The sequence below is a fragment of the Vulpes lagopus genome, chromosome 7 (genome assembly GCF_018345385.1).
Source record: "Vulpes lagopus strain Blue_001 chromosome 7, ASM1834538v1, whole genome shotgun sequence".
In the NCBI taxonomy this organism is placed as follows: Eukaryota; Metazoa; Chordata; class Mammalia; order Carnivora; family Canidae; genus Vulpes; species Vulpes lagopus.
Genome location: NC_054830.1, coordinates 10211073 through 10228758, shown reverse-complemented (window position 1 = coordinate 10228758; position 17686 = coordinate 10211073). Strand labels below are relative to the sequence as shown.

General features: G+C 46.9%; 1 protein-coding gene across 3 annotated transcripts in view; it reads right to left on the bottom strand.

Moving 5' to 3' along the window:
- Nucleotides 1-17686, bottom strand: part of LOC121494395 (adhesion G protein-coupled receptor E2) — a 46592-nt gene extending 28906 nt beyond the window's left edge. The window contains exons 1-13 of one of the 3 annotated variants that reach the window (XM_041760770.1): nt 17607-17681; nt 16206-16259; nt 15777-15896; nt 13339-13494; nt 10475-10606; nt 9334-9480; nt 8744-8890; nt 7687-7742; nt 7484-7561; nt 6920-7097; nt 2495-2602; nt 2110-2333; nt 1717-1896 (exon numbers count right to left, since the gene is read on the bottom strand). In XM_041760770.1, the coding sequence (XP_041616704.1) occupies nt 1717-1896; nt 2110-2333; nt 2495-2602; nt 6920-7097; nt 7484-7561; nt 7687-7742; nt 8744-8890; nt 9334-9480; nt 10475-10606; nt 13339-13494; nt 15777-15896; nt 16206-16259; nt 17607-17676 (1650 nt within the window). In that variant the 5' untranslated portion in view covers nt 17677-17681. Of the gene's footprint in view, nt 1-1716; nt 2334-2494; nt 2603-6919; nt 7098-7483; nt 7562-7686; nt 7743-8743; nt 8891-9333; nt 9481-10474; nt 10607-13338; nt 13495-15776; nt 15897-16205; nt 16260-17060; nt 17110-17606 lie in introns of those variants that run through there. The other 2 variants (XR_005988802.1, XR_005988803.1) reach the window with 2 other exon arrangements.

Sequence of the window (17686 nt, the reverse complement as noted above, 5' to 3'; positions counted from 1 at the left end):
ACTACCACCCAGCTATGGCACCTCTAGATATTATCAAAAGTATACAAAAATAGGGGATCCCTGGGTGGCTCAGTGGTTTAGTGCCTGACTTTGGCCCAGGGTGCAATCCTGGAGTCCCGGGATCGAGTCCCGCGTCGGGCTCCCAGCATGGAGCCTGCTTCTCCCTCCTCCTGTGTCTCTGCCTCTCTCTCTATGTCTATCATAAATAAATAAATAAATCTTAAAAAAAAAGTATACAAAAATAATGATTCAAAGGGTCACATACACCCCAATGGTTATAGCAGTAATGGCCAAAATAGCCAGAATATGGAAAGAACCCAGATGTCCATCAACAGATAAATGGATAAGGAAGAGGAGGGTTATATAAGCAATGTAATGTTTACCCAGCCGTCAAAAAGAATGAAATTTTGTCATTTGCAACAACATAGAGGGAACTAGAGGGTATTAGGCTAAACAAAATAAGTCACTCAGAGAAAGATCAATACCATGTGATTTCACTAATATCTGGAATTTAAGATACAAAACAGATGAACATAGGCGAAGTGAAGGAAAAATAAAATAAGAGGAAAATAGGGAGGCAAACAGCAAGAGACTCTTAACTATAGGAAACAAACAGGGTTGCTGGAGGGGAGATGTATAAGGGAATGGGGTAACTGAGTGATGGGCATTAAGGAGGGCACTTGATATAATGAGGACTAGGTGTTATATACAGTTGATGAATCACTAAATTCTAACCCTGATCATGAAACGCCAGGAGACCTGCACCCCGATGTTTATAGCAGCAATGTCCACAATAGCCAAACTGTGGAAGGAGTCTCAGTGTCCATCGAAAGATGAATGGATAAAGAAGATGTGGTTTATGTATACAATGGAATATTACTCAGCCATTAGAAATTACAAATACCCACCATTTGCTTCAACGTGGATGGAACTAGAGGGAATTATGCTGAGTGAAGTCAATCAGAGAAGGACAAACATTATATGGTCTCATTCATTTGGGGAATATAAATAATAGTGAAAGGGAATAGAGGGGAAGGGAGAAGAAATGGGTAAGAAATATCAGAAAGGGAGACAGAACATAAAGACTCCTAACTCTGGGAAACGAACTAGGAGTGGTGGAAGGGGAGGAGGGTGGGGGGGTGGGGGTGACTGGGTGGCGGGCACTGAGGGGGGCACTTGACAGGATGAGCACTGGGTGTTATTCTGTATGTTGGCAAATTGAACACCAATAAAAAATAAATTTATTATTAAAAATAAATTAATTAATTAATTAAATACTATCAAAAAATTCTATCCCTGAAACTGAAAATACAGTGAATGTTAACTAAATTCAATATAAATAAAATTTAAAAAAAAAAGAAATGCCGATACACTCTAAGAGCCCATGAGAGAAGGAATGCAGGTAGCCCCTAGTTGCTGAGCATGATCTCCTGCTCAGAGATTGCTAGAAAGTGGAACCCCAGTCCTACAACTGCAAGGAACTGAAACCTACCAGTAACTAGGGAGCTCAAGGAGGAATCTGAGCCTTAGAGGAGAATGCAGCTCTGGCTTATTTCAGGCTTATAAGACCCTGAACAGCAACTGAGCCACACCATGCCTGACTGCTGCTCTGAAGAAACCACAGGATATAAATTTCTATTTTTCTAAAGCCCCTACATGGAGGAAATATGTTACAAAGCAATAGACAAGGGATGCAGTCCCTCTCAGGGCTCTCACCTGCACATCATAGTGGGCCATGAGGACGGCAAAGCTGCTGAGGTGAGTGCACTGGCAGGTGGTGCTGGTGTCTCCACTGTCCACCATTGTGCAGCCTCTGGTGGACCAATGACCGCATTCATCTTGAGTGTGCTCCCAGAAGACACAGAACACCTTTAGTTTTGGCTCGTGGGTCACTGACTGTAGGAAGAGCATAGGTGGGAGCCAGTGGTTCTGGTGCTCAGAAACGCTTATCCAAAGCTGGCTAGCAAAGGGCTTTCCTGGGGGAATGATGCACTCATGGGGGACCTCCCTGCAGAACCTCAAGGTTGAGCTAGGCAGCGAAGCTGTGCCCAGGACCCAGGCTCCTTCCAGGCTCCTTCCATATCCACAGCCCCATGCACCAGCACTCACATGGTGAGAGAAGATGAAAGTGACAGGGGAGCTGAGCTTCTGGGTGACCTTGTTGCTCATAAATGCAGAGATGACCTCTGAGAGCAGGACAGGGGAGACTCCCTGCAGCAAGCCTTTGGGTGCCCCATGCATAACTGCCTGCTTCTCAGGCTCCAGGACCAGGGAAGCCTCCGCCAGCAACTTGCCCATTCCTGGAGTAGAGAGGAGGCCCACCACAGAAGGACCTGAAGGACAAGACCATGTTGAAACCTTGGGGTGCACAACAGAGCCCTCCTCAGATGCACTCTTTGTGGCCTACTAAACATCCCCTTTCCCTTTATCCTTCAGTTCCCTGCCTGTCACATCCTGGAGCAACTTGTGACCTTCCTCCCATCTCAGCCATTACCTGAGTCACCAGATTTGTGCACCACATCCCATTTCAGCATCATCTTTGCCAGATTCTGACTCAAAGTAACATTTCTGTATCCTTCCTCCTGCACCTCCAGGGACAAGTCTATGAGTCGTAGGAGTTATATAAGAGAAGTAGGTTAGTAATTCTGCCTATAGTAGCTGCTATAATATCATTATTTTATATGTGTGTTTCCATACACACAAACACACGAAAACACACACACTGAATTTATAAAGGTTTATGCAAAAATACTTTGAGCAACTGGACACCAACAAACGGATAACCTAGATGAAAGTGAAAAATTCCTAGAGACATACAAACTACAAAATAATAGAAGATAATAAGATGGTGGAAGAGTAGGGTCTCCAAGTCACCTGTCCCCACCAAATTACCTAGATAACCTTCAAATCATCCTGAAAATCTACGAATTTGGCCTGAGATTTAAAGAGAGACCAGCTGGAATGCTACAGTGAGAAGAGTTCACACATCTATCAAGGTAGGAAGACGGGGAAAAAAAAAATAAAGAAACAAAAGGCATCCAAGGGGGAGGGACCCCGCGAGGAGCCGGGCTGAGGCCGGGGCGAGTGTCCCCAGGACAGGAGAGCCCCGTCCCGGAGGAGCAGGAGCTGCACCAACCTTCCCGGGCGGAAAGGCCTCGCAGGGAGTTAGAGCAGGACCCAGGAGGGCGGGGATGCCCTCGGGCTCCCGGGGACACTAACAGGCACCTGCGCCCCGGGGAGAGTGTGCCACACCCCGCGGCGGAGCTCCCTGAAGGGCTGCAGCGTGCACACATTGACCCGGGAGCAGCTCGCAGGGGCTCGGGCGGCTCCGCGGAGGGGTCTGCACGGCGGGGAGCGCGAATCCAACAGCGCAGGCCCCAGAGCACAGGGCGCCGGGACACAGCCCAGGATCCGGCCTCCCCCAGGGACAGGCAGAGGCCCGGAGGGCTCAAGACCGCAAACACGCTCCTGCTCCGAGCTGAGCAGATCAGCGGCCCCGCCCCGGAGCCTCCAGGCCCTGCAGACGGAGAGCCCCGGAGTTACTGCGGGAGCTGACTCCAGGTTTCCAGAGCTGCCCCCGCCACTGTGGCTGTTCCTCCTGGGGCCTCACGGGGTAAACAAGCCCCCACTGAGCCCTGCACCAGGCAGGGGGCAGAGCAGCTCCCCCAAGTGCTAACACCTGAAAATCAGCACAACAGGCCCCTCCCCCAGAAGACCAGCTAGACGGACCAGTTCCAGGGAAAGTCAAGGGACTTAAAGTATACAGAATCGGAAGATACTCCCCCGTGTTTTTTTGTTTTTTGTTTTTTCCTTTTTGCTTTTTGTTTGTTTGTTTGTTTGTTTTGCTTTTTGATTTCTGTTTGCTTTCCCCACCCTTTTTTTCCTTTCTTTTTCTTTCTCTTTTTCTTCTCTTTTTTCCTTTTTTTCTTCCTTTTTTCTTTTTTCTTTTTCTCTTTTCTTTCCTTCTTTCTCTCCTCTCTTTTTCTCCTTTTCCCAATACAACTTGTTTTTGGCCACTCTGCACTGAGCAAAATGACTAGAAGGAAAACCTCACCTCAAAAGAAAGAATCAGAAACAGTCCTCTCTCCCACAGAGTTACAAAATCTGGATTACAATTCAATGTCAGAAAGCCAATTCAGAAGCACTATTATACAGCTCCTGGTGGCTCTAGAAAAAAGCATAGGACTCAAGGGACTCATGACTGCAGAACGTAGATCTAATCAGGCAGAAATTACAAATCAATTGAATGAGATGCAATCCAAACTAGAAGTCCTAACAACGAGGCTTAACGAAGTGGAAGAACGAGTGAGTGACATAGAAGACAAGTTGATGGCAAAGAGGGAAACTGAGGAAAAAAGAGACAGGCAATTGAAAGACCATGAGGATACATTAAGGGAAATAAACGACAGCCTGAGGAAGAAAAACCTACTTTACTTGGGGTTCCCAAGGGCGCTGAAAGGGACAGAGGGCCAGAATATCTATTTGAAGAAATCATAGCTGAAAACTTTCCTAATCAGGGAAGGGAAACATGGATTCAGATCCAGGAAATAGAGAGATCCCCCCTAAAAACAATAAGCACCGTTCAACACCTCGACATTTAATAGTTAAGCTTGCAAATTCCAAAGATAAAGAGAAGATCCTTAAAGCAGCAAGAGACAAGAAATCCCTGACTTTTATGGGGAGGAGTATTAGGGTAACAGCAGACCTCTCCACAGAGACCTGGCAGGCCAGAAAGGACTGGCAGGATATATTCAGGGTCCTAAATGAGAAAAACATACAACCAAGAATACTTTATCCAGCAAGGCTCTCATTCAGAATGGAAGGAGAGATAAAGAGCTTCCAAGACAGGCAGGAACTGAAAGAATATGTGACCTCCAAACCAGCTCTGCAAGAAATTTTGAGGGGGACTCTTAAAATTCCCCTTTAAGAATATAAATAATAGTGAAAGGGAATAGAAGGGAAGGGAGAAGAAATGGGTAGGAAATATCAGAAAGGGAGACAGAACGTAAAGACTCCTAACTCTGGGAAAGGAACTATGGGTGGTGGAAGGGGAGGAGGGCGGGGGGTGGGGGTGAGTGGGTGACCGGCACTGAGGGGGGCACTTGATGGGATGAGCACTGCTTGTTATTCTGTATGTTGGTAAATTGAACACCAATAAAAAATAAATGTATTGTTAAAAATAAAAAATAACAAAATAAACTCCACCATTGATCCCACAAAAAAAAAATGGGCAAAAGACATGAACAGAAATCTCACAAAGGAAGACATAGACATGGCCAACACGCACATGAGAAAATGCTCTGCATCACTTGCCATCAGGAAAATACAAATCAAAACCACAATGAGATACCACGTCACCAGTGAGAATGGGGAAAATTAACAAGGCAGGAAACCACAAATGTTGGAGAGGATGTGGAGAAAAGGGAACCATCTTACACTGTTGGTGGGAATGTGAAATGGTGCACCATCTGGAAAACTCTGTGGAGGTTCCTCAAAGAGTTAAAAATAGACCTGCCCTACGACCCAGCAATTGCACTGTTGGGGATTTACCCTAAAGATACAGATGCAGTGAAATGCCGGGACACCTGCACCCTGATGTTTCTAGCAGCAATGTCCACAATAGCCAAACTGTGGAAGGAGCCTCGGTGTCCATCGAAAGATGAATGGATAAAGAAGATGTGGTTTATGTATACAATGGAATATTACTCAGCCATTAGAAACGACAAATACCCACCATTTGCTTTGATGTGGATGGAACTGGAGGGTATTATGCTGAGTGAAATAAGTCAATCGGATAAAGACAAACATTATATGGTCTCATTCATTTGGGGAATACAAAAAATAGTGAAAGGGAGTAAAGGGAAAGGAGAGACAATGAGTGAAAATACCAGTGAGGGTGAGAAAACATGAGAGACACCTAAGTCTGGGAAATGAACAAGGAGTAGTGGAAGGGGAAGTGGGTGGGGGATTGAGGTGACTGGGTGATGGGCACTGAGGTGGGCACTTGGCGGGATGAGCACTGGGTGTCATGCTATATATTGGCAAATTGAACTCCAATAAAAAAAATTTCAAAAAAGAAAATAAATTCCACTCCTATGTATGTATGTAAAGAGCTGAGAACAGTTACTAAAACAAAAACTTGTCCACCAATATCATAGTAACACTATTCAAAAATCATGAAATGTTGGCAACAACCCAAAGGTCAGTCAGCAGACGAATGGATTCACAAAAGGTGTTCTATTCACAATGATACAATATTATTCAACTGTAAAAAGGAAAGAAATACTGCCAAATGCTACAACATGGATTCACCTTGAAACCATGATGCTGTGTGAAAGAAGCCAAACTATAAAGTAATTTATTACAAGATTCTATAGATACGAAATGTCCAGAATAGGCAAATCTGCAGACACAGAAAACAGCCTGGTGGCTGCCAGGGGCTGGTGACAGAGAGATGAGAAATGACTGTGTAAGGGGTACACTGATTACTTTGGGGTGATGAAAATATTCTAGAAATGGAGGTGATAGTTGTACAACTCTGTGAGTGTACAAGTGCAACTGAACTGTATGTTTTGTTCAAAATGTTGAATTTTATGATACATGAGTTTTACCTCAATAAAATAAATCATACTTAGTTATCAAATAATATCAATTTTTTCTTAAAAATTTAGCAAATTGTCTTCTCATGAAGATGTTTCTATTTTATCTTAAATTCTTTATAATTATATCATCTGCTGCTAACTTATATTACAATAAAAATGTGTATGATTTAGTTTTATTCATTTAATCTCTTACTGACTGGTTTATGGATGTAACACTGAGGGATACATATATTCACTCCCTCCAGTGAATTCGGGGGACAAATGAGGTGGGGAACAGACAGAGCAGGCAGGAGCCTGGGGCAGACTCCAGAATTTACCTGTGCCTGCAGATGCATTGAAGGTCCATGGCCCATTGGGCAGGGCCTGGCTTACATTTCTGAGGACACCTTCCAGGCCAACAAGCAGGTTAGTGGCCACACAATGCTGCTTTGAGTGGGGCAGGGCCTCCAGATCCCCGGGAGTCTCCAGCAGCTCATCTACCTCCTGTGTTAGGTCCTAGAGGAATGAGGACACAGAGCTAGTGAGCCATGAAGACCCTGCCCACTCAACCCCAGAAACAGACCCTGGAGACTCATTGGTAGATAAAGGTGTTACTGATTCAGAGTCCCTGGGTCTTTGCCTCTACAATCCAGCCACACATAGTCAACCCTTTTTCACAAATACCAAGAATGAAATTAGCCCAATGTCCACAAACAGCAGGAAGAAAAGTCATTTATGGGCTCAGATGGGTGTTAACAATGCGTACCAATGTCTGCATGTCTGCTCCTCCCATCCACCCTGGGAGAAACAGGGCCTCAGAGAGGCGGCATTGTGTTGGGGCTTCCTGCTCCCAGGCCTCTATGGGATGCCTCCACCTTGCCTCTCCTGGGGTGTGCCCTTACCTGGATGGTTTCCTGAGCCAAGGCTGGCTTGAAGTCTCTGTGCAGTTCTTGGACTCTTTCAAAGAAATTAGAGAGTCTCTAGAATAGAGATGAGAGAGGTCAGAGATCCTCACATGTGGATGTGGGAGCTTGGGGGAAATGGGTGGATCAGGCAGGCTGCACAGAGGGATGCCTGCCTCCTGGTCCCTACTGGGGCCACTCACCTGGCTCTTGATTCCAGGGGGTGGGTTCCAGTTGGGGAAGGACATCTCTGCAGGGACTAGAACAGATTTTCATTACTTGTAAGAGTGTCTGTGTCTGTCTCACCACAATGCTTATAGCAGCAATGTCCACAATAGCCAAAATGTGGAAAGAGCCTCAGTGTCCATTGAAAGATGAATGGATTAAGAAGATGTGTATATATACATTTGAATATTACTCAGCCATTAGAAATGACAAATACCCACCATTTGCTTTGACATGGATGGAACTGGAGGGTATTATGCTGAGTGAAACAAGTCAATAGGAGAAGGACAATCATTATATGGTCTCATTCATATGGGGAATATAAAAAAAACAGTGAAAGGGATGAAAGGGGAAAGGAGACAAAATGAGTGGGAAATATCAGTGAGGATGACAGAACATGAGAGACTCCTAACTCTGGGAAATGAACAAGGGGTAGTGGAAGGGGAGGTGGGCAGGGGGATGCGGTGACTAGGTGACGGGCACTGAGGGGGCACTTGACAGGATGAGCACTGGGTGTCATACCATATGTTGGCAAAACAAACTTCAATTAAAAAATATACAAGAGAGGGATCCCTGGGTGGCACAGCGGTTTGGCGCCTGCCTTTGGCCCAGGGCGCGGTCCTGGAGACCCGGGATCGAGTCCCACGTCGGGCCCCCGGTGCATGGAGCCTGCTTCTCCCTCTGCCTGTGTCTCTGCCTCTCTCTCTCTCTCTCTCTCTCTGTGTGACTATCATAAATAAATAAAAAAAATTTAAAAAAAAATATATACAAGAGAAAAGAGTGTGTCTGGGGATCCCTGGGTGGCTCGGCGGTTTAGCGCCTGCCTTTGGCCCAGGGCGCGTTCATGGGATCCTGGGATCGAGTCCCGCGTCGGGCTCCCGGCATGGAGCCTGCTTCTCCCTCTGCCTGTGTCTCTGCCTCTCTCTCTCTCTCTCTCTCTCTCTCTCTCGAATAAATAAATAAATAAATCTTAAAAAAAAAAAAAAGAGTGTGTCTGTGTCGGGGTGGGGTCTGGGGTCAAGTGAGACCAGGTACCTTCACAGGTGGTGTTCAGTTGCTTATCCTGGAATCCAGGTTTGGGCTTCCAGCCCCGGCGGCAGCGGCACTTGTAGGAGCCCACAGTGTTGACGCAGACGGTGGAGTAATGGCACGTATGCTTCCCGGAGCTGCACTCGTCCACATCTGGGGGCACAAAGATGGGAATCAGAACACCTTTCCTCTCCGTGCCCTGCTCCTGTTTCCTGTGTTAGTGTCTCCCACTGATGGGAGGTGATATCACCTGCTGACCCCACATCCTGGTGATGCAGGGCTTATGGGAAGTGTGCAGAAGCCTGACACCTAGCATGTGATCCCTGTACTGATGTGCAGGTTGTGAATATAGAAATACCTTTGTCCCAGTTAGTAATTAGCTGCTGCCTGGGGTCTCCAAGGAGCCTGCTCCTCGGTACCTCAGCTCCTTCCCCGGGAAACCCCAGATCTTTTCCCATCCAGCCTCAAAGGAATTAATGCCTGGTAGGGCAGGACGCCCCCAGGGTTCATGCTGCTTGGTTTGTGTGGGTGTCACTGAATATGTGATCAGATGTTCTGAGTGTGGGTCTCCAGGATGTGGCGTCTAAGCTCTGGACCTTCACAGACGGTGTTGCTTGGGCCATTGGGGGATCCAGGAACCGGCTTCCATCCAGGGCGGCAGCGGCACTCATAGCCACCGATGTTGTTGAGGCAGTGGGTGGAGTTGTGGCATGGGTTCTGCCCCGAGGTACATTCATTCACATCTGAGGACAAAGCCAGACGGTCAGAGTCTCCTCCCCTCGCTGGCCATCCTTCCTTCCCTACTCTCAGACTCCTTAGCTCTTTACATCAAGAATACCACACACACACACACACACACACACACACACACACACACACACACACACACCATGTACCAGCCACCTAGCCTGTCAATATAAATGTAATGATAGCATTTTCCTCTGTAAAAACTGCATAATTTCCCTGCAAAGTAGACAGGGGAGAACCAGGAATATGTGTCATTCCAGACAGAGCTGAGTCTCTTCACATATGGTGCGGATTGTGGGGGTGGATAAAGGGGGGAGGCTGTGATGGGCCTCTAACCAGGGAGGTTGTGACACTGAGATGCCCTTGTGTTGACTGATGGGGGCTCGGGAATGGCACCAGTGCTGTCCCAAGCTGCATCCCTGTCCTTATTAGAACATATCCCAGAGGGTCAGCCCTGCCCTACCCAGGCCAGGTTTCCTGTCTCCTCACTGCCTGCACTGAGCACGCACCATTCCTGAAAGTATGGCTGCCTCTCCACTGCCAAACCTCCTCATGGAAGCTTCCTTCAAGATGAGCTCAGCAGGGACACCATCCCCCATTTTCAGGCAATAGCTATGGCAAAGAGGGAAACAGAGTCATGGGAACTGGACCTCCCAATCAAGGCTCTTACTCATTTCCTCCTCAGCTCAAAATTGAGGCTCTCTTCTCAGAGATATAGAGATACTTCCTGCTTGAATGTTACAGATGAACAGGGGCAAGTGGGGGACCCAAATAGCTTCTGGAGCCTCCACAAGGGAACCCCAGGCCTGAAAGGCCCTGCTGCCTCCCTGCTCTGTGATGATATCTTCTGGGGAGGTGAATCCTTGGGCAGAGCAAACCCCCGGTGTTTCTGGAAACTGAGGGTCTTCTCTCTCCTCCTGGGGCTATGGGATCTGCCTCGGCCTCTCCCCAGCTCCAGCACAGCCTCACAGCATCTTCCAGGGCCTCTACCTGTGCACAGATTCAGGTCGCCCAGATTGAGCTCAAAGCCAGGCGGGCACTTGCAGGTATAGCTGCCTTTGGTGTTGGTGCAGATGCCACGGCTTTTACACACTCTGGGTTTCAGCTGACATTCATCCACATCTTCAGGAGAAAGGAGAGGGTGATGGATGCCTACACCTGTTTTCTGGGATAGAAACATCTGGAAGCCCCTGCTTTCTTGACTTCAATGAGTGTGTGCCTTTTCTAATTTACACAGAGGCATCCTATGGGCCAGTATGTTGGCCCTGATGTTCTGTTGTCCAGATGTGGCAGGAATCAGCCTAAGTCCTCCCTATCTGCCAGCTCTGGTTCCCTTGGCCTCTCGTGGCAGCTCCCAGCTGAGGTAGGGACCTCATGGCCATCTAGTCCCATTTTGAGGACTTAGACAAGTCCAGGGTGGACCTTCCTCAGAACCAAGTGCAGGGCAAATGCTGTGTCCCCCAAGCAGGACTATCTGAGATCCCAGCGATGGTTTTTTCCTAATTTTCCAGGGCAACTTCTTGCTGCCTAACTTCCCCTTGGAATCCTGGTGACCCAGCAAGACAGCCCTCCCTCATCCACTATGTCTCTGAGACTCCAGCTCTGTGGAAATGGACCAAGACCAAACCTGGGCCAGGCTCCTCAGAAGAAAACTTTTTACAGGGGAAGGGAGAATAAAGATGATGCCAGACAGTCCAGGGCCACCTAGACAGTGGGCACCAAGCTGAGGTGGACAAGGAGGTTATGTTCAGCCAAGTGACCTTCAGGTGATGAAGGTGACTTTTTCTGATTCCCAAGAAGACCTTCCCTGACTGGCAGGAAGTGGTGAGAATCCACACCTGAGTAAGGCCAGCACTAAGCAGGGGCTGAGTAGCTGGAATGGGGTCATGTGCTGATAGTGAGGGGTGGAAGATGTTTCTGTCTTCTTGGCCCTGTGTCTCTACAAAGGACATGGACCTGTGGGCCCTATGAATGGGCTCAGCCTTCATCTTCTGTCCCCAACTGGTCTGAGTCATCCTGGGACTTGTGTTGACCCCCTTGGAAGACCATCAGTCTGGGGCAGTGGTCCCCAGTATGCCCTCTCTTGCCATTTGGTCCAGATGGCAGCCTCTTCCATTCACTTTAATCTCTGAGTATTGAGGGCTGGTCCACATGACCCTACCCACCACCAACACAACAACATCCCAGATGCTGATCATATTTGCCACAGTTCAGTGAATTGAAATTATTAGGGACAGTCAGACAGAACCTTGTATGGGGTAATAGATATAGGCCAAGCATGAAAAGCCATGTCAATATGCCAGGAAGCCTCTTCTCCAGATGGAGTTGTTGGCCAGGAGCAGGGCCAGCAGGGGACAACGAGCATTGACTCAAATATCCCTCCTCCCATGTTTCTGGACAGTATCCCTGATCCTTCAGGGCCCAGGGGTATGACAGGGCTCCTAATGTGGCCAAGCCCATGTGGACTACAGTGGGGGCAGGACTCATCATGGCAGTCATTGATGATGGTGAACAAGATGGATATTGTGTTGGAACACACATGCTTCCAATTGTGAAGTGTCTTGATGCCATCTCTCTCTTTTGCTTTATGAAAATAAAGCTTATTTTGCTTATTTTATGAAAATAAGATGCCAACTAGATATTTTCTCAAAGGACACAAAACTGATTCAAAGAGATTCATGCACCCCAGTATTTATAGCAGTATTACGAACAATAGCCAGACTACAGAAAGAGCCCAAATGTCCATCAGCTAATGAATGATCAAGGAAGATGTGGTGTACATATCCAATAGAATATTACTCAGCCATCAAAAATAATGAAATCTTGCCATTAACAATGATGTGGATAGAGCTACCACATATTATGCTAAGTGAAATATATCAATCAGAGAAAGACGAATATTATATGATGGCCCTCATATATGGAATTTAAGAAACAAAACAGATGAGTAGCAGTGGAGGGAGGCAAACCAGGAAATTAGACTCTTAACTATAGAAAATAAACTGCTGGTTACCAGACAGGAGGTGAGTGGGCGATGGGCTAAGTAGGTGATGGGGACAAAGGAGGGAACTTGTCCTGATGAGCAGTGGATGTTGTATGGAGGTGATGAATCACTAAATTCTATACCTGAAACTAATTATTACACTAGGGATCCCTGGGTGGCGTAGCGGTTTGGCGCTTGCCTTTGGCCCAGGGCGCGATCCTGGAGACCTGGGATCGAATCCCACGTCGGGCTTCCGGTGCATGGAGCCTGCTTCTCCCTCTGCTTGTGTCTCTGCCTCTCTCTCTCTCTCTCTCTGTGACTATCATAAATAAATAAAAATTAAAAAATAATAATTATTATTATTACACTATATGTTAACTAACTGGAATTTAAATAAAATTTGAAAATAGAAGATCCCTGGATGACTCAGTGGTTTGGCTCTGGCCTTCGGCCAGGGGCGTGTTCCTGGAGTCCCGGGATCGAGTCCTATATCAGGCTCCTAGCATGGGGCCTGCTTCTCCCTCTGCCTGTATCTCTGCCTCTGTGTGTGTGTGTGTGTGTGTGTGTGTGTGTGTGTGTGATGAATAGATAAATAAATAAAGTCTCTAAAAAATAAATAAATAAATGAAAATTGAAAATAAATAGATAAAAGAAAAGAAAAAAAAGAAAAAGAAAAAGAAAATGCCAGGTGGGCATGGAGGATATTCCAAAATTACAGAAGTGACCCTCTGCAGAGGGTTCTGAGTCTTGGAGTTTGGAAAAAACGTTATGCCGAGTAGATGTCCAGAGTGTTCTCTGAGCCTGGAGAAAGTGGGGTGAGTGATCCCAAATCTCATGGATGCAGAGATAGAAGATGTAGAGAGGTTCCTACCTTGACATGTGTTCTCACTCTCATTCATGAACGTCGTTGCCCCAGAAGCAAGTGCATATCCCGGGCTGCACATGCAGTGGTAGCTCCCCTCTGTGTTCTGACAGTCTGCTAACCGTCCACAGGACACCAACGGCGGTGGTCCACACTCATTGATGTCTGGAAGACAACGGAGCAAAGGGTCACCTCCCAAAGGTGTGAGTTCCTGCAGGGCAGAGGCCTGACCTCCAGCCTGACTCTGCCAAAGGGACTGGAGAGAACTCAGCTTGCAGGTGGCGTTCCTGGAGCAGGTCTGAGCTGGAGCCAGCTGCTCTAGAAAGCCTGCTACCTGCTCTGCTCATCTCTACTCTCTGGTTGGGTCTGAGGGCACCTAGATTCAGATACTCTGTTGTTTTAGAATGGGAGCTACGAGGAGGTCTGCATCCCCTTCTGCAGGCCTTGTGAGGTGGATGAAAAGCACTATAAGTCTGCTTACACTATTGGGGATGTGGAGTTGGGCTCCAGTCAAGGTGACAGTGGCACTGAAGCCCACTCTCGATGCTAAGTCAGTGAAAGGAGTCATTGACTGTTAAAACTTACCATTCACACCTGAAGATAAAGCCAGGTGGTCAGGCCCCTGCCCGTTGATAGTTTCCACCTCCAATTACTCATGGTGACCTTAGTACACCTCAGAGTACTCATCACCTGCTCCCCCAAGCTCTCAACATCAGACATTTTCAAGAAGCCTGAGGACGTTTCTGGAGGAGACTTGCTACCTCCAACCCTGGAGGAAGTTCCTCTTATCAGAGCGCATGGCAGACATGAAATGAGGAAGCAGCATGCAGTTCTCACAGCTGAGTCACTGTGGGCATTTCTGGAATCTTATCTCTGTCTGTTCTCTAAACATGAGAGCAAAGATTCCCTCCAGCAAGGTTTTCTTTGAGTAGCTTCAGGACCCACAGAGCTGGGGCTACACATCACTGGCTAAAAATAACTGTTCAATAAGCATCTACAAGACAGGAATGTATCAAAATGCAGAGACAGAATGTTTCTTCTGTACGTTCCAATCAGGAAACCAAAGACTTTCAGAGCCTGAAAGGACTCCTGGCATCACGCTGAGTCAGGGCAGGCAACTTGTCTCCCCCAGAGCAGTTTCCCACCAGAACTCCTAGACTTCCCTTCTAAGGTCCCAGGTCCAGACTTGGGTGTCAACACCAGGACATGGCAGGATGTGGGAAGACACACCTGACACATTCATGTTCACCCCCACCTGGTGGATGGGACTGACCTCTTCTCTCAGATGGTGGCAATGGCTGGACATCTGCCTTCAAGGTTGTTGGGTGGGGTGGGGTGGGGTGGGGTGGGAGACAGGTGAGAATAAGGTGTGCAGGAGGGGAAGACACAATGATGAGAAATCCTCAACCTGACAGGTGTGCTCCCAGAAGGGACCTGGGATCCAATCACACCAGCCATGTCTCCTTGCCATGCTCACCCAGCCAAGAGTTTCCACAAGATACACATGCAAATACATGGGGGATCTGTAGGGATACCTCTACAACATGGAGGGGCATGGCGAGAGTAACATCACCTTTTTTTCCATGATAAAATTTACTTTCCCCCAAATATCAGATGACACACGGATATTTAGAAGAACAAAGAAAAAGTAAAATAAGAATGAAAGCTAAGAAAATCACCCATAAGTACACTACACAGACTACTGGGAAATTTTAAGAGTATTTTTTTCTTTTCTAACATTAGGAATACTTTCCTTTGTTATAAGAAAATATCCATCTAACACAATTTTAATTAATGAAATTGGTGTAAAAACACTATAATTTCATTTTTCCTTATTTTTAGTGTAAAATTCACATAATACAAAATTAACCACCTTAATTATTTTTAAGTAATATAATCTCCTTTTGTAACCCTGTATGGGTGAAGAATAAAATCTGTTTTCAAACCAGACCTAGGTTCTTCCACCTAGGATTGAGTGACAAGTCACTCAATCTCTTTGAGTCCAAATTTGATCATTTAAAAAACCATGTAGCTCTGCTTGCTTCATGGGATTGCTGTGACAAGTCAGGTGGGAAAACATAATAGTAAGAGGCCTGGTGTTCCTGGTGAGCTCACATTAGGATGAGAGCCTGAGCTTCCAGGTCCTAGATGTTTCTTTCCTTCTGTTGCTTCGACTACTCTCTCCTTTCCTTGTGCTATGAGAATTATCACAGTAATAACAGCAGTGACTATGATAATAACTTGTATTTGACACTCTGCTCTGTAGTGGTCTCTTTCTGTTCTTCACACACATAAATTTTAAATCTCACTCCATTGGTGGAGGGTAGGTACAAAGATTATCTCCAATTTACAGACAAGCAACATGAGGCATAGAGTAGAACACCTTCCCCCCAATACCTCCCGCCACCATCTCCATGCCCCTCCACCACCCAAGTCACAAGTTGTACCATTACAACTCTCCAAGGGGCTGCTGAAGATCTCCCCAGACAAAGAACTGAATCCTGGAGAGCAGCGACAAGTGGTGGCATTGACACATGTGGATTTCGGAGGGCACCAGCGAGCACAGCCTGTGGGGGCAAAGGGTGTGGGAACAGAGACCACAGTCAGAAAGCTCAAGAAATGGAGGAAGCCTGCTGCCAGCTGGGTGTCCAGGAGCAGAAGAGGGGAAGTGGAGGAAGAAGAGAGGGATAGCTGCCATTGGAAGAGGAAAAAGACAGAAAGCTCTGGACATCTGGGGAGGTAGAGCAGTTTCTCCAGAGGACCAGAGCCTTACCTCAAGAATATGCCCCCACTTCCCCTTTATGGGTGGCAGTACCAAGGCCCCAGCATGCACTCCCCAGCTTATGTCATCAGGGGGGCTGGCTGGACAGACTCACCACTAGTTTTCTGGGCTGCAGCTCCCAATGGCAACAGCAGCAGCATCAAGAGTCCTGGGGCAAAACCAAAAACAAAAACAAAAACAAAACCAAAAAACAGAGATGTGACAGAGAGAAGAGACGGAGCTCCAGTTTCAACCCTTATCCTCATGGCCATTGCGTCATGGGTGGTGGCTCTGATGCTGCAGTCCATGGCTCTCCCAAAGCTCTTGTCATTTACGAAGATTGTAAACGCAGTCCTCTTCTCTCCCTCCCCCTGGACTCCTCAAGGAGTCAGTCACTAACGGACACTCCTCTGGAGCCTTGGTGCTACAGGAAAGGGGGCAAATTATGTGCAGACAGCTGACGTACGGGACATACCTTAGAAATGCCAGCCTCTCCCAATGGAGGGAGCCCAGAAATCATGAGAAGGGGAGCTAATGACAGGGGAGGGGTAGAGAACTATTGCACTGACAGGTCAAGACACCATCTCTTGGTTAAGTGGACTCTCCACGTGGAGCACCCATGGCTTCTATGGTTCCTTCCTAGTGAGCTCCTAGCCCTCCTACAGCACACTGAGGACACAGCCTTTCCCTTTCTCTCCCAGGCTGGTCCTGAGCAATGGGTCACTGGACAGGCCTCGTGGTATGAAAACCGTTGCAGGTGGGAAGGAATCTACCCCACAGGCAATCATCACATGGCCAGCTGTTAGAGTCTGTCTTTCCATTCATGGGAGGCATGATGTTGCTGTGAAGGTGGTTTTTTAAATGAGATTAACACTGAAGTTAGTAGACTCTGAGTCAAGTGGATTACCCTCCATCATGTGGGTGGGCCTCACCCACTCAGTTACAGACCTTAGGAGGAAAAAAGACTGACCTCCTCCAAAGAAGAGAGAATTCTGCTTCCAGACTGACTTCAGACTCGAGATCCAACATCAGTGTCCCTGAAAACATGCCTGGGTTTCCAACCTGTCCTACAGACTTTGGACTTTCCAACTTTAACAATCTCATAAACCAATTTCTTAAACTAACACATTCTCTCTCTACACGCACACATATACATATATATCTACACACAAATTTACACCTCTATACATATGCGTACATATACACGTATACATACACAGAAACTTGGTTCTGTTTCTTTGGAGAACCTGGTCTAAAACAGGCCGTACAATGCGAACGCTCTGATAAGTCCCCAAGCATGCCTAGAAAAAAATTTTCACCCACTTTCTCTTGTAAAAACTTAATAAAACTGACTTAATACCTTTCTTTAAATTCCTCCCTGTTCTCCCTTAAAGAGGTAGTGAGAAAACCAGAAATAAAGCAAAAACCAGAAATAAAGCAAAGAACAGAAAAAGTATTAAACTAGAGTTCCCGGGTAGCTTTAGTTGTCTATCATGATTGCAGATAATCTGCCTACCTGGCAGCAACCTTGGGTGCCCATGTCTCATAGTGCAGACACCGGTGAGCCCAGCCACAGGGGATGCCATCTGGTCTTGG